This window comes from Miniopterus natalensis, chromosome 2, assembly GCF_054644295.1.
Source record: "Miniopterus natalensis isolate mMinNat1 chromosome 2, mMinNat1.hap1, whole genome shotgun sequence".
NCBI classification, from domain to species: domain Eukaryota; kingdom Metazoa; phylum Chordata; class Mammalia; order Chiroptera; family Miniopteridae; genus Miniopterus; species Miniopterus natalensis.
The window spans coordinates 181,364,853-181,392,229 of NC_142082.1; the positions used below are offsets into that span (position 1 = coordinate 181,364,853).

At 56.2% G+C, this 27,377-nt stretch overlaps 1 protein-coding gene across 1 annotated transcript in view; it reads left to right on the forward strand.

Annotated features, from left to right (window-relative positions):
* Positions 1–27,377, forward strand: part of CACNA1I (calcium voltage-gated channel subunit alpha1 I) — an 80,422-nt gene that overhangs the window by 23,052 nt on the left and 29,993 nt on the right. Inside the window, exons 4-8 of the mRNA XM_087814005.1 lie at positions 10,315–10,412; positions 19,742–19,901; positions 21,861–22,176; positions 23,307–23,399; positions 26,417–26,729. Coding sequence (XP_087670131.1) covers positions 10,315–10,412; positions 19,742–19,901; positions 21,861–22,176; positions 23,307–23,399; positions 26,417–26,729 — 980 coding nt within the window. The remainder of the gene's footprint in view (positions 1–10,314; positions 10,413–19,741; positions 19,902–21,860; positions 22,177–23,306; positions 23,400–26,416; positions 26,730–27,377) is intronic.

A 27,377-nucleotide genomic window follows, 5' to 3' on the forward strand; every position in this document is an offset into this window, starting at 1 on the left:
CATGCTGCTGTGATCTCATGGAGCTCACGGTTTAGAAAATGGACGTAACACAGATAGTGAAATTCTAAGTAAATTCTAAATTGGCATCAATGCTGTAGCAAAGAAGTATAGAGGGTTGTGAGGTATGGAATAGGGACCTGAGTTAGGCAGGAGTATCAGCATTCCGCTCCAGAGGGAGAGGCCTGGGGGTGAGGAAGGGCTGACCCCAGAGGGTAGGGGAAGGGCATCCCAGGTAGAGGGGAGGGACAGCATGCAGAGGGCCTGAGGGGGCTGCTTGGGGAAGGGGAGGGAGAGCAGAGAGGATGCTGGGTGCTGAGGAATGAAGCCAGAGAGGGGGCAGGGACCTGATACAACAGGGGGGCCTGGAGCCTGACAGACCCAGGACAGTCCTTCAGAATTTGGAAGGTGCCTCCCTTCCTCCAGGTGTCTCGTTCTCCACGGGAAGTGTCCCCAGAACCTCCCACCATTTGTCAAAGGACAGGTGAAGAGGCCTCACCTGCTGAACTTGCTTCAAGTGACCAAGGTCCTGGTGGGGAGCGGGAGCCCAGCCTCCCAGTGATGACGTGAGGATGGGCTGCCTCTGTTTGAGTGTCATGCTGGATTCTGGTGACTTGTTGAGTAGCTGTGCTGTCTGCCACCCCCACGTGGCGTTCAACCTCCAAGCCAGGTCTCTCCCACCCTGGAACTACAGTTGACTTTTTAAAAGCCCAAATACCAAACTTCGAATTCATTGCTATTAATTTCATCTTACATTGATCACCAGGAGACCTGACTCATTACATTTACCTCCTGTGCTTGATCAGCACAGGACAGCAGGCCCTGGGGCATCTCACTGGAGACTCTTCCAGCGTGTGACAAAGCCCTGGAAATCATCAGGTAATAATTGAGCCCACCGCACTGTCTTATTTAAGCTACACTTTTCTTTTTTAATATGTTTTCATTGATTTCTAGAGAAAGAAGAAGGGGTAGAGAGATAGAAACATCGATGAGAGAGAAACATTGACGGGCCGTCACCCACACGCCCCCCACTGGGGATCATGCTGGCAAATCCCACGCGTGTCCCCGACCCGACCGAGCTGGCGACCTCTCGGTTCATGGGTCAATACCCAACCACTGAGCCACACCGGCCGGCTACACTGTTCTGTCTTTGTCCATTAGGAGGTCATGAAATAGTCGATGATATTCCTGTTGAACTTGAGACGTTCTTTCCTTACATATCTCTCCTGGTGCATTATGCTGGTAATTCCACCTCCTCCCCTAACCAAAACCACAGAATGGCCATTGCCAGCTGCAGGGAGGGGCCTGGGCCCCCTCATATTAAAGAATTCCCCTAAGAATTCCACTGCCGAGTCTCTAGGGTGCGCCAGGACTGGAGGGCCGGGCTGCAGGCACCTCTTTAGAGCAAAGCTGCGGCAGAGCCTGGCCACGGGCACAGCCGCACAGGCCCTGCCTTAGATGGGTGCAGGGACAGGAGCCGCTCTGCATCTTTGAAAGCCTTTGAAAGCTTCCGACTGTGACTGTGAAGGCATCAAATGGAGCCGCCGAGGGCCGAGCGTGAGCGGACTGGGAAAGGGTGACCTCCCCAGTCCTCACACACATGCACGGCCTTGTACCCTACTCAGTGCTCCTCAAAATTCAAGGAACAACAGATTTACTGGGGCACATGTTAAAATACAGATACCCAGGCCTCACTCCAGGGATCTGGACCCAGCAGGTATGATAGGGCCTGGGAACCTGCATTTTAGCCAAATGCCCAGGTGGCCCTGCTGCAGGTGCTCCAGTTCCCTTGACCCTTCCAGAACCCCTCACTGGGAGCGCTGCAAGTGGGGATCACGAGTTGAAGTTCTGGGAACAGCAGGGAGGGGAAGAGGCGTGTGGAGGGCTCCATTTCTGATCTGTATCCAGGATCTAAATTAATTCTTATGACAAGTAGATGTACTTTGTGAACTGAACAGTGGGACTCCTCTTGAGAATTTCTATGATTAATAATATTAACACGAATAGCAGTAATGTCAGTCACTCAGCACCTGGCCAAGGAGTGGGAAGGAGAGGTGGGGTCAGGATTTGTCACAGTCTGGAAACATCTCCCGAGGGCGCAGCTTCCTACCCTGACTCTCACAAGCTCTTGGGAAACAAAATGTCAATAAGAATTATTCCTCAGCCCTGGACCAGAGCTTTCTAAAAAGACCAGGCAGGCACGTACCCCGTGCGGTTGCTTGCTGAGAGTTCCTTTTGTTCAAAGTGCCCCATCAATGGGATTTTAAAAAGCAAAGGGAATTGAATCCTGTTAGGCATCATCCAGGGGTGTGATAAAAATAAGAGCATCTACTGATTGTTGAGTACTCACTGTGGGCCGATGCTGTGCATTATCTGGTCTAATCTTCCAACTAGCTTTGTGTGGGAGGGACCCTTCCATTTCACAGAGGAGGCACAGGGACAGAGAGTGACCTGCTCAAGGTCACGGACTGGTAAGGGGCACAGCTGGAGTTGAACGCAGGGAGTTGGGCTCCACAGGCTGGGATCGAGTCCTGGTTCTGTGTAATTTGCTGGGTGTATTTGTCAGGGATGCATTTGGCTGCAAGTAACCAAACATCCAACCAATAATGGCTTGAGCAAATTCTGGGGTGTGTTTTTTTGATATAACATGAAGTTTTGAGATCATTGGTTACTGGTGATGGCTCTGCGATGTCCTTGTGATTTTTCAGACCTTTCTTCAGGGTCACAAGGTGGCTGCTGAAGCCGTGGGCGTCATGTCTGCATTGAAGGCAGGGAGACAGGGAGATAAGCTACGCCAGCTGCACCTGTCCAGTTGGGTCAGGGAAACAACATTTTCTTTCCGAGATCCTTCCCCCGTCCCAGCACGCTCAGCCAGAACTGGATCTTGCGGCCACCCTTAGCTGCAAGGGAAGCTAGGAGAATAGGAAGCATCGTTGAATTTGGCTAAATCAACCAAGAATTGTCCTCTGGTAAGATTGGAAGGAGAGAATGGGTGGGCAACTCTCAGTCTGCCACATTCCTGTCCTAGGACCTGAGTTTCTTTGTCTGCTCTCGGCCAACGCTGTGGCCCTACCATGTCTCCAAACCCTGGTCTGAGACTTCAGCACTCTGCCTGGGCTGACTGGGCAGCGTGTGTGATCTGTTGAAAAATCTAAAGTCAAATACTAACCGATGCAAGCTCCGCAGAGGTCTGTGCCTGCCAGCAGACCTGGCTGTGGTTATGGGCATCAGAGGGTCATCACTGGGGCTGTTTTCAGAAGCCATTGCAGCCAGCCTCCCTTCTGCATAGCTCTCTGTGCATTATCTGTGGGTCAGGGAAACACTTCATGTGTCAGCAGGCCCAGGGCACCCTTCAGGCCGTGACCCTGACTTCACGCCCTTATTTATCCTGGGCTCTACAGGTCTCTCTGCTCCAAGGACTGGGTGCTCTGAGGCCAGGGCCGAGGCTGTCATCATCCTGGAGTCCCCACAGCCTCGCCCTGGCCAGCATGGAGAAGGAAGCTCCATGACATGTTTGTTTCATATCTGTTGTGTCCAGGCACCACAGAGTGGGGGGGGGGCGGGGGGGGAGGGTATCTGGGGCCATTGTTTTTGGGCTGAACTGACCGTTGGGTGGCTGTGGACTTGGGACGGTTCCAGTGGGAACCTTGGTATGGATGATTTCTCATTTGCATGTGGAGCAGAGTGGGGGAGAGAGTGATGATCACTGCTGAGGTTTGTCTCTATGGAAACAGGATGCTAGATGCCATGGGGGAGGAGGGTTAGTCACCAGACACTCTCAGGCCGCAGGTTGACAAGCCAGACACCAGTCAGTCATGAGTCAGGCAGGACTCTCTCAGTAACACGGGCTGGGAATCCGCCAAACCTGGTTTAAGAGAGTTTATCATCTGGACCAAAAGTCGAGGGGCCTCTGGCTTCAGGGCCTGCTTGATCCAGAATCCTGAAATAAGTCACCAGACACTGTGTCCTTCCGTCCCACAGCTGCTCATGCATGTGTGCCAGCCTCCCTCTCTGGCAGCTTTCTGGTCCTGGAGTTCACAGCCCACGCCCTCAGGTCCCACACAAAGCCCCCTTTCTTTCCCAGACACTCCCACGAGTGCGGAATCACCCTGCATGGCTTGGCTGGGCTGCGTGGGCCGTGTGCTCAACTCGAACCTGTCACCGTGGCCGGGGCGAGGCAGCGCTTTGATCGGCCAGGCCACAGCAGGGCATCAGCGCCTGGTCGGAGGCCAGCTGCACTGGGCCCCTGGCCTGGGCACGGGGAGCTGCTTGGCCATCCCCAGTACCCTCCCCTAAGAGCAGACGGGCCTCCGGGCAGGCAGAAACCACATCCTCTTAGGTGGTTTGCTGACGGCTGGGCGCTCTTACATCCTCACAGTTCTGAGAATCTGGGGTTGGTAACCCAGTTGTGCAGATGAAGAAATGGAGGCTCAGAGAGATTAGCGGCTGTCCCAGGTCACAGCGCTTGTATGAGCCAGATCTGGGTTGTGCCCAGGTGCATCGGCCCCCAGAGCCCATGCTGACTCACAGTGTCAGGGGTTTGACTTTTTCCGAGGCTCAAATATTCTACTTGACCTGCCCTGAAGGACCTGGGCAGCAATCCAGCTCTCAGAGGGTGAGGGTCCCCAGAGAGGGACATTTCTCCCAAGCTTTGGTAGAGCTGAGAGTGTCTCTATGTTGTGGTGCCAAGACTACTTCATGGCAAAATGAAGCTAAATTTCATGGGAGGTAGATATGAGGTATATTTGGGACATATTCTAAAAAATCATATATTGTCATTTATCTGAAGTTCAAGCGTAACCGAACATCCCGTATTTATCTAGCGACTCTACCCAGAGATAAAGTCACTGGACTATTGTCACCTGAATGTAGCCTTTGTGAGAAGGTCCTGGGTCTCCTGCTGCTGAGGTCCCTGGAGCTGCCCTGGTTCCCACCTGCCTGGGATCTGTCCACGTAACCCTTCCTTCGACTTTGTAGCCTCGAATTCCCCCTTTACTCTGAACTTGACCTGAGTTGGTTTCAGAGCATCCTTGACGATATATGGCTGAAAATGACCCATAAGTCAGTGCTGGCTAGAGGTAAGGGTTAATGTTGTTACTGATTTTCACGCTCCCTTATTTCCTCCCTCCCTTCCTTCCTCCACTGAACACCTATGTGCTGGGTGCGGGCAGAGTGGTGTAGGCTGCTGGTCTAGTTATCAACCAACGTGAGACTGAGTCATCACAGAGCTGCATCCTGACAGATGAGCCTCTGTTTCCAGCCTCTCGGCTGCCTTTCCATTAGCTACATCTTAAATTACGTTTTAAGAAAGCCCCCGTGGGCCCCTTGAAAAGCTTGAGGAAACACCCTATTTTTATCAATAACACACAGAAATCGTCTCCTGGGAGGGGTATTCCCTGAAAAGATGTTAGATCTCAGTCAGTGATGTTGTTTCTTGTTAGCTCCAAGCTTTTTTCCTTGATCTCGGCCTTCAAGTCATTTGTTTGACAAGCTGGCATGGGGAGCCCTGGGCTGAGCATTGGGGACCCAGCAGGGACCTTGAGCTAGCCTTGGCTCTGAGGACCAGGGACATGACAGAGCAGGCCACAGAGCCAGAGGTGCCTTAACAGAGGCACAGTGGGACACAGGTCAGGAGAGCTCAGCTCTGCCCCAGGCGTGGGATCTGGAAAGCCAGGAAGGGCACTCCAGGTAGAAGGCCGGGCGAATGCCAAGGCATGTAGGCTGGAAACAGCATGGCGCACTCTGGAAGCTGGAGAGGTTCGGGTGTCCCTTGAGTGCAGGGCTCGTGGTGGGCAGTGCTGGGGTTGTGCCAGGGAGCTTCAGAGGCCCTGCTGCCTGGGCTCTCTCTGGCAGGAGGCGGGTCCAGGGAAGGGTTGAGGAAGGCATCGTGTGGTTTGTGGGCCAGAGTGATGAGGCAGCGAGCGAGCGACTGTGATATAATGCTAGCCAACAGTGTTTGGCTCTGACTTGTTCCTGGCCCAGTTCTAAGCACTGAATCCACAGAGGACCACTCACCCTCCCCACACTCTTGTGAGGTCAGCTCAGTGACTTGCCCGAGGTCACGTGGTGCACTAGCAGCAGAACTGGGAGGGAGACCCAGGCTCCATGCTCTAACCACTGGGAAACACTGCCCCACGCTGGCCCCTCTCCGTGTGCTGCCATCTGTGTTGTGCTTCCTGGCCATCTGGGGGTGCTCAGGAGCCAGAAGGCCGCCTGGCCTGATGACTGATAAGGTGGGGGGGTTGTCACACAGAGCCCCTGGATGCCTCACTACCTGGTTATGTGACCTGGGCTCTTTCTGAGCCTCTGCTTTCTAATCCGCAGTGGGCACCATGATCCCCCCATGGGTAGGGATATAAAACACTCTGCACAGGCACATAGTGAGTGCTCAGGGGACCCTTGGGAATCAGCCAGGACTCTGCATTGCCAGTGACAGAAACTCAGTGCAAACGGGCCCCAAGTCCCAAAGGGAATGGACTGGCTCACAGAAGCGGGAAGTACAGGGGCGGACCAGGACTCGGGTACAGCTGGAGGGAGGGGTCAGACCATATGGTCAGGATCCTGCCTCTCTGCAGCTCTGGCCTCGGCCTTCCTTTGTGTTGGCAGGTTCTCAGGCCACCACAGAGGCAAGATGGCCATTAGCGCCTCCGGGTTCCCAGGCAGGGGCTTAGCCAGGGAGTTAACCAATTCCCTGCAGGGCCAGCTCACGGGCTGGGTCTACCTGGGGTCATATGCCCATCTAGAGCCCGTCGCGGTGGCTGATGGGTGGTGTCCCCTGGTTGCCTCCGCCTGGGTTTCTGGGCCTCTCCTGGGATCCAGGAGAACTGGGAGTGGGGGAGGGAGGCTCCTCAGCAGGAATAAGTGGGGCTGTGTCCTGAACAGTGAATGTCTGTCCCCCAGACTGGCTGCACCGAGTCCCACTCCCTGGATGACACCTGGGAACTGGGGGCAGCTACTCTCCCCCTGGGGTGATGTCAGGACAAAAGTGCTCACTTTACAGCAGAATTACTCACCTAATTAGGCTCGGGAGCTGGCAGGAGATAGTGGGGGATTGTTGATTTTTTTAGACTTTTAGCACTGAGGCCGCGTGATAATGTAACTGTGTAATTAGGAATTAATTTCTCACTCCTGCAAGTGGTGTCTTAACTTGGGGTCCGAGGGGAGTCAGCCTGGTGGTTACTGACCCACAGTGGCCCCTCTTCACCTCCGCTTTTTTGAGTGTGGGACATTCCCACAGCTGTCATCCAGGGTGGGAGTAGGAGGAAGGGGGTAGAAGAGGGTAGGAGAACACCTGTCACAGGTGCTACTCGTGCCACTAGGTTCCCTGAGTGCCTACTGTGTGCGGCGGGGCTGGTGCGGGGCTGTGCTGAGGCGGAGGTGCCCGGCCAGTACTCCAGCAGCCCATGCCCTCACTGGTCCAATTCTGAGGGCCACATGGTCTCTCAGGGGTCCCGCTGGGATGGCACCCTCGTTGCCCACAGTGGTCACCTGCCCGTGAACAGCCCCTCACTGAGTTTTCTCCCTCTGCCCTCACTGTGCTTCCTGGGATCACCTCCCAGATAAACTGCTGCTCCCAAATCCTGGCTCAGGGGCTGCTTGTGGGGGAACCCAGACTGGCCAGGGTGTGGGAGGAGCCAGGGGTGCAGGGAGGAAAGGGCCTGGAGCAGGAGCAGGAGCAGGGTGGGGGGAGGGGACACAGGCCCACTGGAGGGCCTTGAAAGCTGTCACCAGGGGCTTGGTCTTTGATCTGAGGGCAATGGGGAGACATTGAAGGTTTAACTTGGGGAGTGACACAGTTTTAGGAGGTTTTCTCCTGCTGAGGATGGGCTGTGAGTGGAGGGGGCAGGAGGCTGCTGCAGCTGTCAGGAGAGGGATGGCTACAGGGCTGGGGGCAGACGCCCCGCATTGGCTTGTTGGTGCATGGAGTCAGCATCAGGATGGTGCGCCTCCCAGGACACCCACAGTTTACCTCCCTACTGCATCCCTCCCCATCCTGTCCAGTGTACCCTCTTCCTCTCCGCGAAAAATGAGAATCCCCAGCGTTTTCACTGTGCGTTTGCTGTGTGCTCTTTATTGCTGAGTGCACTTACCCCCGGCTTGTCATCCCGGGCGGGAGGCAGCTGCAGCAAACACCTCCAAGAGGTCCATGGAAGTGAAAGAGAGAGTTAGAACCTGGGAGAAATGCTGAGGCAGACGGATGACCTGGAAGGACCCACAGTCAGAGAGCAGACAGGGTTGTCCTGAGGGCTCCCATAGCAGCTGTGCCCTGGGTGGCCTGTGGCCATGGTCTTCCCTGGCCCAGGGGAGGATGACGAGGGTGGAGGTGGGATCAGGCAATGTGGGAGGCTCAAACAGTTAACTCAGGGCGAGAATGAGAACAGTGCCTGGCAGGCAGCAGGCCTTCAAAAGCCATTTGCTTTTTTCTGCCTACCCGTCCTCTATGAAGCATCTATTTATTTTTACTGTGAGACTTTATGGGGATGGGAACCCATCTCCGTCTGGCACCTGCTGGAGCTTAGCAGGTGAGCCCTGGGGCTCCTGGAACATAGTACCAGGTGGGTTCAGTCTGGCATGGGCTGAGAACCCCTATGTCCGGCACACCCCGCAAAGCATCAACAGCCTGGGTGACCCAGCTCTCCCCAGGGCCTGGTGCTGTCCCCTTTGGTAGGACAAGAGAGCCTGGGCCTGAGGAAGAGGGATGGGGCTTGTGGGAGAGGCTGGCTGGGGCTGAGCCTGGCGGCCTGTGATTGGGGTGATGTGGTGTCTCTCCTAAGCCTGGTGTGTGTGTGTGTGTGTGTGAGCACGCGCACATCTGTGTAAGAGTGCCCATTTGTGTGCCCATGTGTGCCACCCCCACAGCGCCTTCATCACACATATTTCCTTGGCTGCCTTTAGAGCTCTTTCTACAAAATATGAAAATGACAGTTTGGCTCACCCACGCGCGGAATCCTCACACAGCTCCACTCCCTCGATGCCCCCTTCTCAGATCGCCCTCTGCCCTCATTCACTGCCCTCCCCCCCACCTCAACCCTCCCCCTCTCTGCCAGGCTGCTGCCCCTGGCACCCCTGGCTCCCTCCCTCCCTCCCTCCCTCCCTCCCTCCCTCCCTCCCTCCCTCCCTCCCCCTTTGATCTCCCAGGTCTCTGTCTCTAGTTCTAGGTCTCTGTCACTTCTTTTTTTGTCCCCCCCATCTGGTTTTGGGCTCTGGTAGGTGTGTGTTAATGAGGGCGTCCAAGGAGTGAGGATGTGTGTGCACCGATGGTGGTTGTGTGCAGGCGTGTGATTCTGTGTGTGTGTGTGTGTGTAAGGGGTAGAGAGAGAGAGGGAGAGAAACAGATAAAGAACAGAGCCAGAGCCTGTGCCCTAGAAAGCTGGGGGGTGGATGAGCCATTTCAGGCAAAGGAAGCTTTCACTCAATTACTCTTCAGGCAGCGGGAGGGGGTGGCAGCTTTACAACAATAGGACAGGTTTGCATGGTACTTAGAAAAAGCCTTCATTTCCTGCTGACCGTGATGGCAGGTGCAGCTGGCAGCAGTGCTGGAGCCCTGGGGTGGGGGGGGAGTTTTGGGGGAAGGGTTTGGTGAGCGGGACACTGGAGTCAGGCTGGGGCTGCAGGCCCTGGGTCAGTGGTGGGGGCAGGTAGCAGTTGAGTAGGTAGGATCTGGTGGAAGGGTAAGGAACCACAGAGGGGACCCCAGAGATCTGCTTCCTGCGGAGATCTGGGAAGACGTCCTGGAGGAGGCAGACTGCCTCCATGGAGCTGCAGGACTGCTGACCATGGAGGGGGAAGGTGGATCTGTTTGGTGAGGCCCCAGGAAGAAAACTAGGGCCATAGAGAGGGCTTCAGTTTGAGTCTTGCCCCTGCCCGAGTGGGTACTGCTGAGGGTAGGGGCTGGGCCTGAGTCACTCTTGGGCTCGCTTTCACCCACACTGGCTTGGTTCAGTGTGGACTGTGGTGTGGAAAACTCCCAGGACTCCAGGGTAACTGCTCTGAACCTTAAGCATAAATAAGATTTCAGTGGCCAGAGATGAGGGTCCTGATGTGGGGACCCAGGTCTCTGCTCCTCTATCCCTTTGCCCCCAACAACTACTGGTCCTCAGGGCAGTCTAGGGGGCAATGTCGCCAGCCCCCTGCCCCCAGCTCACAGAAGAGGCGAAAGCTTGAGGACGGGGCACAGCCCGGATCTGATCTTTTCCTGCTTTCCAGGCAGGAGTGGGCACACGTGGGTGGGGGTGGGTGGCCAGAGACCTCTGTGGCCTGGCCCGTGGCCCCGCCTGTCCCTCCCGCACCATCCTCACTCTTCCCCTTTCTCCACAGGATGGTGGAGTACTCGCTGGACCTTCAGAACATCAACCTGTCAGCCATCCGCACTGTGCGTGTCCTGAGGCCCCTCAAAGCCATCAACCGTGTGCCCAGTGAGTTGACGCCCCTTCCCCCATCCCTAGCCCACAATCACCTGTTTACCCAGAAAAGGCTGACTAGCACCTTTCAGTGCCAGGCTTGTGCTGGGCATGGGACCCCTCAGTGACTGGACAGATACTGGTCCTGCTTCCACAGGGCTCATGGGCCTGAAGACATTGGAGGGTGGCCTCGATGTCTCTGAGTCCCAATCAAACTTGGATTGCAGAATGCTGGGAGTCTGGCTTTTCAGGAGCGAGGTTCATTCGTGGGGAGGTGGCTGTCACAGTGAAAAGAAGCTGCTTACTTTGAGGGAGGACACTGTGCAGCTTTTCACCAAGGAAGGGCCCCAGAGCCCCTCACTGTGCTAAGTGACTTAGAACTTGAGCTTTGTTACCCACCCACATGTGAACGGTGTGTACATGTGAGGGGTGTAAATATGTGGAGTGTGCACATGTGAGGGGGGTGTGCACATGTGGGGGGGTGCATATATGAAGGGTGTGCACATGGGTGCGTGCACATGAGGGGTGTGCACATGTGGAGTGTGCACATGTGAGGGGTGCACATGTAGGGGGGTGTGCGTATGTGATACATGCGCACATGAGGGACGTGTGGGCATGTGTGTCTCCCTTCCACCCTCTCCCACTGTGTAGGAGCTCATTAGATGGCTCCTGGCTGTGGAGGTCACTTTCAAATCCCTGGTGCCAGCCTGCCTGGCTCTCTGGAGAAGGGCAGGATGGGCTCTGTGCTCCTTCCTGGAGGCTCCAATTTGGGAGGCTGCAGGGACCAGAGAGCCCAGAGAGGGCTCCAGTCCTTCCTCAGGGGCCTCCGTCCTGCTAATAGGCGGCACCGAGGCCCAGGGCGGACAGAGCTGGGAGTGCCGCTGTGCTGAGCTGATGCCACCTCCCAGCTGACAAATGAGTCTTGCTCTCAGGACCTGGCGTGGGGAGTGCTGGGATCCAGAATATAACCAATGTGCTCCCTCCCCCGACTTAGAACTTCCCATGGCTCCCCCTGGGAAGGGGGCTTAAGGTAAATTCATGTTCTCCAGTAACTGAGCTGACAGGAGCCTCGGCTGGTAGAGCAGGTCCATTGATCCAGCTTCCCATTTACAGGAGGGGCAGCTTTGTGCCCAGGTGCCATGCCCTCTGCCCAGAGTCACCAGGGAATGAGTGACATGGGGGACACAGGCTCTCTGAAGTGCTTCCTGGAGAGGCTTGGTTGGTTGCCTCCGTTTTTCTAGATGTTTCCCTGGAACTTCCACTTCCTCCCTGTATCTTTAGAGCCCCTTCTACCCTGAGACTCCGTCTTTTCAACGCTGGCTCGCAGCTTTCAAGTCCGCCGCTAGATGGCAGGCTGGAGAGTGAGGAATAGGCAAAATCAGATTATAGGTTATTAGTTACAAAGCTGTGGAGAGTGGGGCGGCTGCGTGCCGCTTAAAAAGTAGTTTAAAAACAACCAACCAGGAAGACTCAGTTGGGTCATCAGGGAATGCAAGCTCTGGTTTTCAGCTCTGCCAGGAGCATGCTGTGTGACCTGGGAAGGCCCTTAGTGTCTCTAGGCCTCAGTTTCCCCCCTTGCACAAAGCAGGAGGAAGGACTTGATTAGATGCATGGTTTTAAACTCTGTCCAGGATGGGTGGGGGACCTGGAAGTCATGGTGCCATTGATGGATAAAGGAAAGGAGACAGGATGGAGGAGAAGGTTGGGGAGGGAGGAAGGAGGTACCAGACTTTGAGTCAGGAGGCTGGGTCCTGGTTCTTTGCTGTGTGACCTTTCATAAGTCACTAGTCCTTTCTGGGCCTTGGCAAGATAGGGCTGGATTATCTCTAAAAGCGCCCCCTTCTGGCACCAGCCGACTACAGGCCTCACCTGACCTACACACCTCTTAAGCCTGTGCAGTGCTTCCCAAAGCCTATTGGCCAAGCCATTTAAATATGAAGGTGGTTTTTTCCCTCCAGTGAGAAAGTAGGGCAGTCACTGCTAAGGCCTGAGCCAGCTGAGTCTGAGCTGCTGGCCCACGTGTGGGCCTGGCCACAGCACACCGGGCCCAGGCTGTGCATGGGACGTACAGAGGCCTGGGGAGCTCAGGGGCACTTGTGCTGAGCCTGGCCTGGGCCACTGCCCACCCCAAGAGCCCCATCCAGCCACAACCCCTGGTTCAGCAAGAGCTCATCTACAGCCTGGCTGGCCTGGCTCAGAGGCTGAGCATTGACCTATGATCTAAGAGATTGCTATTCGATTCCCGGTCAGGGCACATGCCCAGGTCGTGTGCTCGATCCCCAGTCGGGGGCGTGGGGCGTACAGGAGGCAGCCAATCAATGATTCTCTCCATCATTGATGTTTCTCTTTCTCTCTCTCCCTCTCCCTTTCTCTCTCTGAAATCAATAAAGACGTGTTTTTTTTTTTAAAAAAAGAACTCATCTCCAGGCACGGTCTCTGGGCTAGGCCTGGGATGGGTTGGTGCAGAGAGGTGGAGAGCGAGCTCCCAGGACAGGGTCCATGGACAGAGCGGCAAAGCTGACAGTGCTGTGGGAAGGCCACTGTCAGACCCCAGCTACAGGACCAGGAACTGGAGGTTTGCTCTGCACTGACAGGCGCAGGGTCTCGTCCCTTCACTTGCTTGCAAGCCACGCTCCTCTCTGGGCCTCCATTTCTCCTAAATTGGGGTTAATAATACCAATTTTTCATATGGCTTTGAAAGGATGAAATGCCATAATGTGTGTAAGGAGCTTAGCGAGAGCCTCGAGGGCAGGAAGTGGTTAATTGTGCGACTGTTATGAAGAGGTGCTGGGAGCATTGAGGACGGAGGGTGCTGGCACCAGGACGTCTTTGCAGAATCTGGTTTTGAAAGACGCTCACCAAGCGCACGGAGGGCTGGGAGCGTGTTCTTGGCAGACAGCCCACATGTGCAAAGGCGGAGAGGAGGAACCAGCCTGGGAGCAGTGTGGCTGCACCAAGGACCGCGGGTGGGCAGAGTGGGCGGTGACTTTCCAAGGTAATAACGATAAATGGTGACAGTTTATAGGGGGCTTACAACAAACCCACCAGAGTGCTTTACACGGGCGATATTATTTCATCTTCACAGCAGCCCTAGGATATTGGCCCACTTTACAGATAGAGAAACTGAGGCAGAGAGCGCTTGAGTAATCTGCCCAAGGCCACACAGCTGGCCAGGAGCAGAGCTGGGATTTGAAACTGTGCTTGCACAGCCCCAGAGCTTTTTACTCCTTTCCATGACTTCCTTTCTCTCCTTTTAGTATGTAGGCACCCCAGCCACCCACCCCGGCTGCAGGGCATCAAGAAGGACCCCTGCCCACACCCAGTGTCAATGTGGGAAGGCCCCATAGTCTGAAAAGATGCCCTCAAGGCCCCCACTGAATGCCTTTCACTGCCAGGGTGCAGAGTTCTCATGGTACCTGAGGGGGATGAGTCAGGGCAGGATGCAGGATGTACAGTGGTTAGCTCACAGCACAGAGATTAGCCTCTGAGCCGCCCTGCCGGCATTCAAAGCTTGGTCCTGTGTTAATTAGCAGGAAGCCTGGGGAAAGACTCTTCTCTTGCTTTGGTCCCTTGTCCACACAATGGGATGGCACGCAGCACCTCCACATGGGTGAGTCTGCAGTGCCAGGTGGAGAACAGGTCCCAGCCAACTGCCCCATCCCAGCTTTCCTCACGTGGAAGGGCCCCAGTGTCAGGGCCGTAGACTGCAGCATCCGAGGCAGTTAGACCAGGGTTTGTGCCTGTGATCTTGTCCAGTGGCTTGACTCCACCCTTTGTGCCTCAGTTTCCCCATCTATAAAATGGGGTCCCAGCCCTCAATTGCTAGACACTAATGGTCTGGGAGTCTCATACCCCTGAAATCTTGGAATCAGCCTTGCTGAGAACCACAGAGAATCTTAGACTCACCCAGCTGCAGAATCCTAGACTCTTGGTTTTAGAAGGAGAAGTCTCCGAACAATTTGGTCCTGGGCATACAGGCTCTTTGATTCCCCATCAGACTGAAGGGCAATCCTGGCTGGCCCCTGCCCTTGCAGCCCAGGCCTGCTCTGACTGTTTGCCAGCTCTATGCTGGGCCTGGCCAGTCGTGCTGAGGACAGAAGAGGGAGGTCCCAGGACTTCTTCTTGGTCTCTGTCCTGGGGGCATCTATTGGAAAGGGAGCTGGGAGATACACTTTGAAACAGAGCTTGATGGAAATCTCCATGTTGTCGCTTGGAGTGTGTGCTTACTTGGAACCAGGAGGGAAGCTGAAGGAGGCTCTGACCCCAGGCGTACCCTGGACTTCAGGGCTGTCTGTTCTTGGCACCCATAAGGTGTCCCCAAGCTGTTCTGTGGGAGAAAGGCCTGGCAGCTCCCATAGGGAAGGAAGGGAAGGAAGGAGGTGGGGAGAGAAGATGGAGTGAAGGGGCCCGATTTCCCCAGGGAATTGGGCTTCTCTGAAGAGATGAAGGTGGGAGAACATCTGGTTAGAACATCTGGTGAGAACCTGACTCACGAGGGAGAAAGGGCAGCCAGAACTGTGAAAGAGAAATGCTAGGAGGTGGGGGTAAGGTGAAAGCAGGTCCCTCTACCCGCCAGGGTCATGTTTACTCTACAAATCAGGGGGGAGTGATTCCTGGGTGGGACAGTAGGTCAAGGGAGTGCAACACTATGTAGACATGTATGTATTCATTCATTAATTCATTCATCCATCCGTTCATCCAAAGCAGTATCCACTGAGGGGCCACCGGGCCGGGCCCTGGGTCCGGTGTGGGGTCATGGAGAAGATTCAGATGCAGCCCCTTCTCTGCAGGCAGCCGTGAGCCAGGAGCCATGGGCCAGTGGGACACGTGCTCTAATGGAGGCAGTGGGGACCAAGGGGAAGGGCTTCACAGGACAGTGGGGACGAGGCGCTTGAAGAACGAGCAGATCTCTGTACCACAGTGGGCACGGGACCCTTCAGCAGCACACCAGGCAGATGGTACCCTAGGGCAATAGTATGATGGCCTTGGGAAGGAACCCGAGGCCTCTCCCGGGATGGAGGGTGCAGGGGTGCGCATTCCTTGGCCGGGGTTTGTTTTCTGTCTCAGGAGTGAGTGCTGAGGCCCCTCATCAGCTCATCGGCACCCCCGGCTGGGCTGGGGCAGCAGCTGTGTCCTAGGGCTGGGTTGTGTGCTGCCTGGCCTGACCTCCTGGGCACCCACTGTGCCCTTGATTAGTTGGCATTGGCTGTGGCAGGAGCAGCAGACGGCCTCTCCTGGCCACTCAGCACCCTCCACTCACAGGGCCAGACCTGGCCCCCTTGCCCTCGGCCCGACTCCCCTCCTCCTGGCTGCAGGCTGTGCCCCGGGCAGAGGCTGTTGTGACCCCGGCCTTTTCTACATGAGCTGGCCTGGCAGGGTGGCCACGCTAACGTGGGCTGACAGCTCCTGTCTGCGGAGAGCCCCCGGGACCTCCGGGGGAGATGCTGGTCAGGAAGCACACCCGCCATCTCCTCCCAGGTCCCCTACTGCTACCAAAGGGTCCCCCTGCCGGGCTGCTACCCAGCTTCCCTTAGAACAGAGGGTCCTGCCTAGGGGTCCAGGGTGAAAAGGGGTGAAAAGGTTGAGTGGCCCCACCAGTTTGCCATCTGTCATCTGTCTCCTCCTAGCTCCTGATTATAAATGCCATCCAGAGACTGTCTCTACCCTTGTGCCACCCACATGATACTCCACACTCTTCTCTCCTGAACCCCTGACCCCGAGATCTTACGAAACAACTTTACATGGATAGACACCTGGCACCCCAAACTCCACATGTCCAAACAGCCCCATCTCCACTGAGGGCAGCTCCATGCCTCTGGCCGCTGGTCCCAAACCTTGGAGATGTCCCAATTCCTCTCTTGCTCCTACATCCCACCTCCCATCCCTCTTCTCAACCTTTAAAATATCTCCGGGAGCCAGCCACGCCCCCACCTTCACCAACTTCATCTGGACCCACCCACATGTGCATTATCCTGAGGGCAGGCTAGCGATGGCTGGGCCAGGCTGGGCGGGACAGAGAAGGGCTGATGGACGGAAGGCCCAGTCTCTGCCCTGGAGTCACGGAGGAAGCCCAGTTTCTGGCCTGGACAACCTCAGCAGGGAAGGCTTGGGGCTGGGGCCACATCCCTCCTGGACCCCACCCTCAGCACTCCCAATTTCTGTCCTAGGGAAAGGTGGGAGCTTCCTTCAGAAGGCAGCCACCATGTGGCCCTGTCATGCTCCTGGCCCTGGAGCCCACAAGCCTGGCCCTTTCCAGAGATGAGGTCACACTCGGGCATTCGTACCTTACTCCCCGACGGTGCCTGGCTCGCTCCCACCTCTGGGCCTCTGCCCCGGCCATGCTCTCTGCCTGGAGAGCTCTTCCCCAGGTGTGCACTCGGCTGGCTCCCTCGCCTCCTTTGAGTCTCTGCTCTATGTCATCTTGCTAGGAGGCCTTTCTTGGCCCACAATTTATACCCACCTCACCCTTACCCTGTGGTACTCCTGAGAGCCTGGCTGGACAGGAACCACTGTCCTCTTCTGTAGATGAGGCCACTGGGGCCCCGAGAGGGCAGGCTCTGCTCAAAGCTGCCCAGCCAAGACTGAGACCCAGATATTCTGTCCAGGGTTGGTGCTCTGGGTGCTCACAGGGTTAGAGGCTGCACTGGGTGTCCTGGGGACTCAGGGGCCCTCTTTCCCTTATTAGCTGGAGGAAGCAGGGTCCTCAGCCACACTCATGGGGTTGCCTGCAGACTGCCCCCATCAAGGCCCACCCGACTCCTATGTTAGGCTGAAGGCCAGAAAAGCCACTAAGAGAGCAGAACCAGGTAAGCTCCAGGAGGGCTTCATGGCTAACTGGGGCCGAGAATCAGAGAAGACTGCCTGGAGGAGGAGGACTTGGCTAGGGGAAGATGTGGAGGGAGATACATGATGGGTCTTGAAGGCAGTCTCTCTGTTTCTGCCTCTGTTTCTCTTTCTCTCCATCTCTGTTCTCTGTCTCCATTTTTCTCTGTCTCTCTCTGTTTCACTTTCTTTCTGTCTTTATTTCTCCCTCATCTCTCTGCCTCCATCTCTTGTGCTCAGTGCCGGGGCACCGAAGGCCAGTGGAACCATCCAGCTCGCCTTGGCCAATTCCTTGATTGGGCATAAGAGGAGGATTAGCTGGGATTTCTTGGGGTCCTCCTGGACTCCCTAATTCCATGGCTCGCTGTCCCTGGCACAGAAGTGAACTCGTTCTTAGGCCCTAATTGGAAGTGATGAATTCATTCTTAGTCCCTAATTAGCTAATTATGCCTCTGCTCCCTGGCCCTGGGACTACCTGGGCCCCAGGAAGGACTATGAGCTGGGGCCTAGCTCGGTAGAAGGAGGAGGGAAGGAGGAGGGATCGGGCTGCCACTCAGGAAAGCCAGCCCGCAGGTTTTCAGGGGTCTTTCAGAATTTTAATACCCCTGAGAACAAGGGAAATGCAATTAATTGAGCAAAAAGGCTGGGCCAGGGGAGCTGCCAGGCGGGGATTGTGCCCAGCTGCCTCCTTGAGGCCTTTCTGATCCAGCCCCTTCTCGCAGCCGCTGCCTGGCCCTCTGAGCTTGCCTCTGGCCTCATCCTGGCCTCCAGGATTGCCCTTTCTTGTTTAAACCCCAGAACCCATCAAGGGCTCCGCCTGCTTAGAAATCTGCCCACTGGCCTCCCCAACTAGTCACGTAGCACAGAGCCCCACACCCCTTAGGCCCCCAAGCATGACCTGGTGCACGCTGAATGGTCACACCTCTGTGCCTTTGCCACCAGCTCCTGTCACGTGGAGGGCCCAGTGCAAGTCAGCCCTTTGGGGAATGCGCCCAGAGCTGCCCTACTCCTCGGGCTTAGTCCTTTCCCCCAGCACTGTGGCCCCCTGTTCCCCTGCTGCTAGACTGCAAGTTTTGAGGGGGTGAGAATGGGACTTGTTTTTTCTGGGACCTGCCATGTGGGCGGCACCCCCCAGTACGCAGTATTGATAAGTGTTTGATGAATGAATGAATGAATGAATGAATGAATGAATGAGTGGGCACCAGAAAGCCCACTTTCTGTGATGACTTACTTGGTATTCAGATGGATCATAGGCCGCTTTTAAAAAAATGCTTCCCTCTTCCCAACACCCCCTGGCTACCCTTTGGGGGGTGGATGTGTGGAGTTGGGGCATTGAGCCCTCACTATGCTCTGCTATCAATTGGAGGCAGCTGCCTGCAAGGGAGCCCCACTGTCTTTCCCGAGAGGAGGCTGACCTAATTTTGTGGGGAGGGAGGATGGGGGTGGGCATTAATTATTGATTGGAAACCACCCCACACAGAGCTCATGATGCAAATCCCAAATAATTGGCCTTGTTAATAACCATCTCAGCGTCGCCCCTGGACTAAATGAAAGTCTGGACAGGGCCACTGTTCTCTATTCATATCTTTCCAACCTTCCCTGTGCTGGCTTCCACTCTGTCTCCGTGACTTACCACTTCATACATTCACGAGCAGTCATTCAACAAATGTTGGCTGAGCCTCTGTTCTGGGCCAGGACCTGCTGGGTTCTGGGAGCACGGAGGTCACTCAGGCCCAGGCCCTGTCCCCAAGAGCTTATAGCCCAGTAGAAGAGATGGGAGGGGTAAATGGATCACCATACGCCAGGGCTGGAAGAAGGCTAGTGTTGATGAGGACTTCACGGCTGTGGGGTATGTGACCTGCACAACTGCATAGGGCAGCCCAGGCCAGGCCAGGCCAGAGGCGCTGAGACTTCCCAAAGCAGAAGAGAGAGGGAAGAACTCTCCCTGGGATGGAGCGAGAAACGGTGTGGGAAGCCTCCACAGGGGAAAGCGGAGCTTCACCCGGGCTGTGGTGCTGCGTGGGGGTTTTCCAGGCAAAGGAGAGGCGGAAGAAAGAGCGTAACAGGAGTGAAGGTACAGGGGGTGGAATCCCATGGAATATGTAGGGAGCGTCAAGTGATTTGGTGTTGCACAGGGTGCGAATTGGGAAGAGAGCAGGAGAGAGAGACATGAATCTAGAGAGGCAGGCAGTGTTGGCTCTCACAGGATCTTGGGGGAGGTGCAATCAAGGGTGACACACAAATTTTTGACCCTCTTTGGGGCCACAGACACTTGCATGGACCTTCTCCCAGGAAAATTCATGGCATCACACATGCATCTTTTACAGCAGTTTCATAAGATTCATGAGCCACCTTCCAGCGACTTAGCCCACAGCTTCTGTAGGCGAAGGGAACCTGAGATTCCCATGCACGGCGGTGTCCCCACCTCTCCTCCCACTGCCCCTCTCTCCGCATCCCCCACCCCGTTCTCTTTGGGCCCTCCGCTCCCTGCCTGACGGTCCTTCCGCCCTTCTGCCCCCCAGGTATGCGGATCCTGGTGAACCTGCTCCTGGACACACTGCCCATGCTGGGGAACGTGCTCCTGCTCTGCTTCTTCGTCTTCTTCATCTTCGGCATCATCGGCGTGCAGCTCTGGGCGGGCCTGCTGCGCAACCGCTGCTTCCTGGAGGAGAACTTCACCATGTGAGTGAGGCCCGCTGCCCAGGCGGCTCCAGCCAGCCTTACCTGGGGGCGCCTGGTGCTGAATGTATTTCAGGGGTAGGAAGGCCTCTCATTCAGCACCTGGTCCCAATCCTTATTCCCAGGGGTGCAGGGAGATCAGTGCGTGTGCCAAGGTGAGCTGATGGTGGGTCTCCCTTGAATGGCTGGACCCTGAAATGAGCACGGAAGCCTCTGAGCTCTCAAAATTGGTATCACAAAGTCCCAGTCTAAACTAAGCCCTTAGATGCTCATTCAGCTCCTAATGACTTTTACTTAGTACACAGTTTTGTTTTTTTGTTTTATTTCTTTAAATCCTCACCCGAGGATACTTTTTCCATTGCTTTTCAGAGAGAATGGAAGGGAGAGAGAGAGAGAGAGAGAAACATTGATGTGAGAGAGACCCATTGATTGACTGCTTCCCACTCTAGCCCCGACTGGGGTGTAGCCTGCAACAGAGGTATGTGCCCTTGGCCAGAATCGAAGCCGGGACCCTTTAGTCCTTGGGCTGACGCTCTAACTGTTGAGCAAAACCGGCTAGGGCTTTTTGTTTTTTTTAAAAAATTATGTCTATATTGATTTCAGAGAGAGGAAGGGAGAGGGAGAGAGAGAAGCATCAGTGATGAGAGAGTCATTGACCAGCTGCCTTCTACACTCCTCGTACGGGGGGATTGAGCCCGCAACCAGGACATGTGCCCTGATCGGGAACTGAACCGCAATCTCCTGGATCCTAGGTCGATGCTCAGCCACTGAGCCATGCCAGCCGGGCTAATTTGGATTTTGTGCCTCATCCAGGAAGGCTTTACCTATCTCGAGTTAACAAAAATATTCTATATTTTCTTGTAATATTTGTGTAGTTATGTTTGTTGCTATGCTTTCTAATCCACTGGAAGTTTGTTTTTTAAAAAATTTTATAATAAATTTTACTTAACCTAATATATTCAAAATATTATTTGCAATATGCAATCAGTGTAAACAATAATGAGAAATTTACATTCTCTTTTTTTCTTTTAACACCAAGTCTTCAGGAAGTTTATTTGTGTTTATGGTGTGAGGTAGGGATCTATCTTTATTATTTTCCAAATGGATAGCAATTGTCCTGACACCGTTTATTGTTTAGTCCTTCCATTCCCCATGGATTTGAAAAGGCATCTCTGTAATATACTAAGTTCTCTTTTAAACATGGGTTTTCCTCTGTGCACTGTGATGGTCCATGATTATTTCTGTTGTGGTTACAACATCACTGTATTAATAATTGTAATTGTAGAGTATTTTGCCCTCTCGCAGGTCTGGAATCCACCCATACTTCTTGTTTTAAAAATTGTCTTGACTGTTCTCTCATCCAGATAAATCCTAGAACCATCTGGCCAGGTTCCATAGACAAAATCATGTTGAGATTTTGATTGGGATGCCGGTGAACCATAGATTAACCCTGCAGGAGGGCAGGACAGGGATTGTTATCTCTGTTTTACAGATGAGGAAATCAAGATCTAGAGAGGGGAAGTGACTAGTCCCAGGTCCCATAGATGGGAGGGTGGATCAAGTAAAATTCAGCATCTGCTAATTGAGCACCTACTCTATGCTGACCGAACAGTGTGTGGGGTCTAGGAGTGCTGAGACCCAGTCCTTGTCCTAAAAAAGCCCAGCTTCCCAAGGAAGCTGGATGCATATGCCCCAGGAGCAATAGTGGAGTCATGTGCAGGGGGCAGTCTGGCCACAGCGGGCCCAGGATCAGCCTGCTTGGTCCTGGGGAAGCTCCCTCAGGGAAGCCTCCGAGGCTGTGGGTGACCCTGGAACTGATCACAGTGGTTCAGGGGGAGTTTTTGTGACCATGGCAGAGGTGGGGAAAGGTGTCCCAGGCAGAGGGAACAGCATGTGCAAAGGCCTGGAGGTAATGGCAGTGACCCCTCCCCTTCTCTTTTACCCACCATCACCTGTGGACAGACAAGGGGATGTGGCCTTGCCCCCCTACTACCAGCCAGAGGAGGACGACGAGATGCCTTTCATCTGCTCCCTTTCGGGGGACAATGGCATCATGGGCTGCCACGAGATCCCTCCACTCAAGGAACAGGGCCGCGAGTGCTGCCTGTCCAAGGATGACGTCTACGACTTCGGGGCCGGGCGCCAGGACCTCAACGCCAGCGGGCTCTGTGTCAACTGGAACCGCTACTACAATGTGTGCCGCACGGGCAGTGCCAATCCTCACAAAGGCGCCATCAACTTCGACAACATTGGCTATGCCTGGATTGTCATCTTCCAGGTGAGACGCCGGCCCCCATGCTGCTGGGTCCTGGGGGGCTGCAGGTCTGGTGGGGAGGGCGTGGAGTGAGCAGCTTCACCTGGCAGGCGGGGCCCTGTGCTAGGCACTTGCCACTTGTTTCATTGAAATCTGCCCAACTTGCTGGCACCAATAGGCACTGTCATGCCCACATTACGGACAGAGCAACTGTAGAAAAGAAAGGGCTGTAGGAGGACATTGGATGTGTTGCTTGATGTCTCTGTGCCTCAGTTTTCATGTCTCTAGAATGGGTAACCATCCCCCACCCCCCACCTTGAGTGGCTGAGAATGAGCCAGAGGCCGTGAGTGGAGCAGTCAGCCCAGGGTGCAGGGAGTGCTCGGGAAGGGTCACCTTCCTGCTGTCAGAAGGAAGAAGGGGCAGGAGCAGAGGGTGGTGGTGAGAAGCCCCCGAAGAGGGGCTGGGCCTTGCTGAGGTGGCTGTTCTGCTCACTTTGCTCTGGGAGCAGCAGGACCCCAGAATTCAGAGCGTCCAGGTGACATGTGATCACAGTCCAGCACTGCAGTCTGGTACCCTCCGGCTGGAGAGGGTGGGTGGGCCGCCCGGGGACTCCTGCTTCGTGCATTTGCCAGAAGCGAAGAAGATGGCAGTGCTGGGGAGGACCCTGTGTTTGTCTCACCCAAAGCTGCTCTGCCTCTCTCTCCTGGAAGGAGTGTGTGGGGACAGCCTCATCACTGCCACACTCCCAGGCTCAGCTGGGCCGCAGCCAGCCCGGCTAGGTCAGCTCTTTCAGCCCCACACACTGGAGAGGAGCTGAGGTTTAGAGTGGCCCAGCCGGTGAGCTGGAGCTGGAGTCCAGGGACCCCTACTTCCAGCCCCTGGCCTTGGTGTGGTAGACTGGAAAGGGTGTGGGCTCTGGAGCAGCAGGGGCAGGGTCAAGCCTCTGTTCCAATCCTCCGCTGGGTGACCTTGAGCAAGGGCCCTAACCTCTCACCTGTAATGAGGATGGCGATGGGCGCCCTGTACCAGAGGTGGTGTGTGTGAAGTGCCCGGCGCACGGGGGGCCTCTGTCCAGGGCGCCGCCTTTGCCTCCCGCCCTCCAGAGGAGCGGCCCGGCTCAGGCCCCCTCCCCCCTGCTCCGCCCTGGCCGCAGGTGATCACCCTGGAAGGCTGGGTGGAGATCATGTACTACGTGATGGACGCGCACTCCTTCTACAACTTCATCTACTTCATCCTGCTGATCATAGTAAGTGCCGGGAAGCGGGCTCCTGGGCAGGCCCAAGGACACATGGATGGGGGACAGGGTGTGGCGTCTTTGGGAGTCCCTGGAGAGCCCCTCAGAGCTGGAAGAGCTGGGTGGGAGAGAGAGCAGGAGGGGCAATTTTTTAAATGCAGCTCCTAGCGTTTGACGGAAGGGACCTGTCAGGACGGCGGCAGGGGGCATCCATCACTTCCGATTGCCTTCATTTCTCATTTCTGGTACCTGAGTGCCTCCCTCCCCATGCCCATGGCTCACGCTCCTGTTTCTCTGCCTCGTAGTCCCTGGGAATACATGCTTTCCATTGACCTGAGCCGGGGCAGCCCCAGGATGGAAGCTTCTCCAGGGCTCCAGCATATCCCTCTTTTCCCCGGGTGGGAAGACAGGATTCCCTGAAACAGGCCAGGGCTGCTTCCCAGGCTGGGTTTGGAGAGGAGACCAAGCCTATTGTCACATGGTGGAGCTCCCTGAGACTCTGGGAGGGACCCTCACCTCTCAGGCAGCCCTGCATTGTGGGAGTCACCTGGAGATGGAGGAGGGACTCCATCTGCCTCACAGAGCAGGGCGCCTTCCAGGCCAGCCCCTCCTGCCCTCCTCCTCACAGTCTCGCCAGAGCAAGCTCATCCACCGTGTCAGGCCTGACTGCAGCTGCAGCCACAGTCCCCACACAGTCCCCAAATGTCAAGGTGCCTCACTCCTGGGAGAGTTGCTGCTGGCTCTCTGCTGTGAGCTGGCTTCTCTGGCTTCCCAGTGGTGGGAGAGGGCACACCTGGTCCACTAGGGCAGCACCCCATCCTGGGCTGATGGGACCTTGACTGGGGTTCAGGACAAGCTGACAGGTGACCTGAGACACATCTGCTGGTGGCTTTGCTCCGTGCCTTCCTGGGGAGGCTGGGACCTTGGACCCATAGGAGATACCCTGGGTAAAAGTAGACTTTGCTCAGTGCTGCCGTTCATCCCCTGGTTGGTCCAGTCACTCTGTGGCACGTCCAGGGAAGCCTGTGCTGCACCAGGCCCTGGCAGAGTGCTGGGAGCTGAGCAGTGGGTCAGACGGGGTCCTGCCCTGGAGGAGCTCCCTGTCTCATGGGGAAGATGGGCTAAGTAGACAGCATCTTAGGAGCCATGGTAGTGGGACACCCAAAAAGGCCTCAACCCACCTCAGAGGAGGCATAGGAGAGCAGGAGGCTTCCTGGAGGAGGTGACACCAGAACTGAGCCTTAAGGCTCAGGGGTGGGGGAAATGGGGAGTGGGTGTGACAGCCAGAGGGAGAGCCTTCTGGGCAGGGGTTGTTCACAGAGATCCTGAAGCAGACACAGTCCTGCAGTGGGGACAGGGAACCACTGGGGTTGCTATACAAGCCTAGAATTCAGAGAGAGGCTGAAGGATGCTCTGGCTGCTCCTCCTGATGGAGTTAGGGCTGATTCTGGGGTCAGTAACTACCAGCGTGACCCAGGGCAGGCCCCTTCACTCCTGAGCTCATAGTGAAATGGCGACAGTGATAGTCCAGACAGAGCCTGAGCGACCATGCTGTCATTTACCCCATCAACCCTGGCCATGCAGTGCCACCTGCTTGTTCCTCAGGTGAGGAGCCTGTGCCCCAGAGAGGTGAGGTGCCTGGCCTGGGGCCACCATGCCTGTGAGGGGCCTCGGCTCTCAGACCCAGATCCCCAGAGCTCCCTCTGATTGGAAAAGTTCTAAGCTGATCTTGCCTAAGCCTTCCATTTTACAGATGGGGAGATGGAGGTCTGGAGGGGATGGGGAGCCGCCCGGGTCCCCCAGGGGCAGCAGCTGCAGGGACAGGCTGGGTGGAAGACTGGCAGGTGTAAACCCCCAGAGAGCAGGATCTGTCTGCCCCACACAGGCCTGGTCCGGAGCAGGCCTCCAGGAAATACTTGTGGAAGAAATGACCGAGAGAGGGAATGAGTGGGGCATGTTCTTACCTGGGAATTCTCCCGAGTCCTCTCAGCCTGGAAGCCCTCACCTCATGACCCCAGAACCCCAGATCCCCAGCCATACTGTAGGGGAGTGTAGGGAAGGATGAGTCAGTGACTGGGGCTGCAGGGACCTCCTGGTGGACAGCCTGGAGGAGGGTGAACAGCCACCCACCCATTTCCTCACTGGCAGGCTCTGAGCCCATTCAGAGGCTTAGTAAACGCCAGGGGAGGGGCCCACCCTCTGGAAATCAGGGGGAGGGGCCCCTGGAGCTGAGTCCTGGGACTTGAGGTGGAGAGGACCCCTAGCGCTAACTGGGTAGCTTCCCCGGCCACCCCATCCAAACCCAGATAAAGCCACACAAGCAAGCCCTTTCTCAGGGATGCTTCTCTGTTCTTGCCTGGACTCCCAGTTGGGACCAAAGGCAAGGTCAGAGAGCGGGCAGGGCTGGCGTGGGGCTCAGGGCCCGGATAGCCTGACAGGGGCTGTGCCTTCCTCCCTGGCCTCAGTGCTGATGTTCCCGGCAGGAGGGCAGCTGTGGCCAGAGCTGAGGGGCCTCAGGGCAGTGGGTTTGGAAGCCGGTCCCAGCGGAGCCTGGGGAGCTGCCTGGGCCACCGCCGCCTGCGGCCCTGACCTCCTCTTGGAGCAAGGCCTCAGCGCTCTTTTCCTGTCCCTACCTGTGCTGTGCCTCTGTGTCTCTCTGGGCCCTCCACCCCCCTTTCCTCTTCTGTCTCCTTGTCTCTGCCTGTCGCTATCGCTCTGTGTCTCCTGTGCCCTCTGTTTGTGTTCTCCCTGAGCCTGTCTCACTCTCTCTCTCTCCTTGCTCTTGTGTCTCTGTGCCCCTGTCTCTGGTTGTCTGCCTCGCACTCTGTCCTTTCCCTGTTTTGTCCCGTATGTGTCCCTGCCCCTCCTCCTGTCTTCCCTTCTGCCCCTTGCCCTGCCTCGTCACTTGTGTCCATCGCTGTGTCCCTGTCTCTCTCCCTCTCTCCCTCTCCCTCTCGCCCCACCCTCACTCTGCCTCTCTCCACCCCTCTGTCCCCTCTATCCCTGTCCTCTCCTCCCGTTGGTCACAGGTGGGCTCCTTCTTCATGATCAACCTGTGCCTCGTTGTCATAGCGACCCAGTTCTCGGAGACCAAGCAGCGGGAGCACCGGCTGATGCTGGAGCAGCGGCAGCGCTACCTGTCGTCCAGCACGGTGGCCAGCTACGCGGAGCCGGGCGACTGCTACGAGGAAATCTTCCAGTACGTCTGCCACATCCTGCGCAAGGCCAAGCGCCGCACCCTTGGCCTCTACCAGACCCTGCAGAGCCAGCGCCAGGCCCTGGGCCCGGGGGGCCCCACCTCCGCCAAGCCCGGGCCCCACGCCAAGGAGCCCAGGCACTTCAGTAAGTGGTCCTGCCTTCCGTGGCCTCCAGGGCGCCCCACGTGGGCCCGTGGGCCTCCATCAGGGAACTGTTCACAAGCGTGTCTCCCTGCCTCCCCAGCACAGGCAGAGCTGTCCGGTCTAGCAGGTTGAGAACCCAGGTCTCCCCTGGGAGCTCCGGTCCGCACCCCTCGTTCCTTCCCCCTGTATCCCGGCCACCTGCCAGTGCCTGGCCTGGGCTGGCCCTGGAAGAATTCCCTCCCCATCCTGCAGGTGCCTGTGGACTCAGGCTCCACCCCTGCGATCCACTCTGGAAAGATGAACAATAGTCTGTCCTCAGTCTTGTGAAACTAAGATCCGCCCCACTGCAGTCGGCCTTGCCCATGCGTGGGTTCCTGCTGCCACCACTTGTTCGCGAACACACTTGAGCAGTGATCCCTGGCTCCCTGGAATGGAGGGGCCTGGCAACCCTGCAAAGGCATGGCACGTGGACACCGGTGCCACTCCGTGATCTGCCTCAGGTCCATTTCTTCACTCACCAGACCGTCACTGGTTGTTTCTGAGTGTTAGCACTTTAGGCTCAGAAAGGGCTTTCTGTTCAAACAGACCTTAGAAGGGGCAGAGGAGCAGGGTTGTCCCCAGAGAGGACTTTAGGTCACACAGTGTGTCA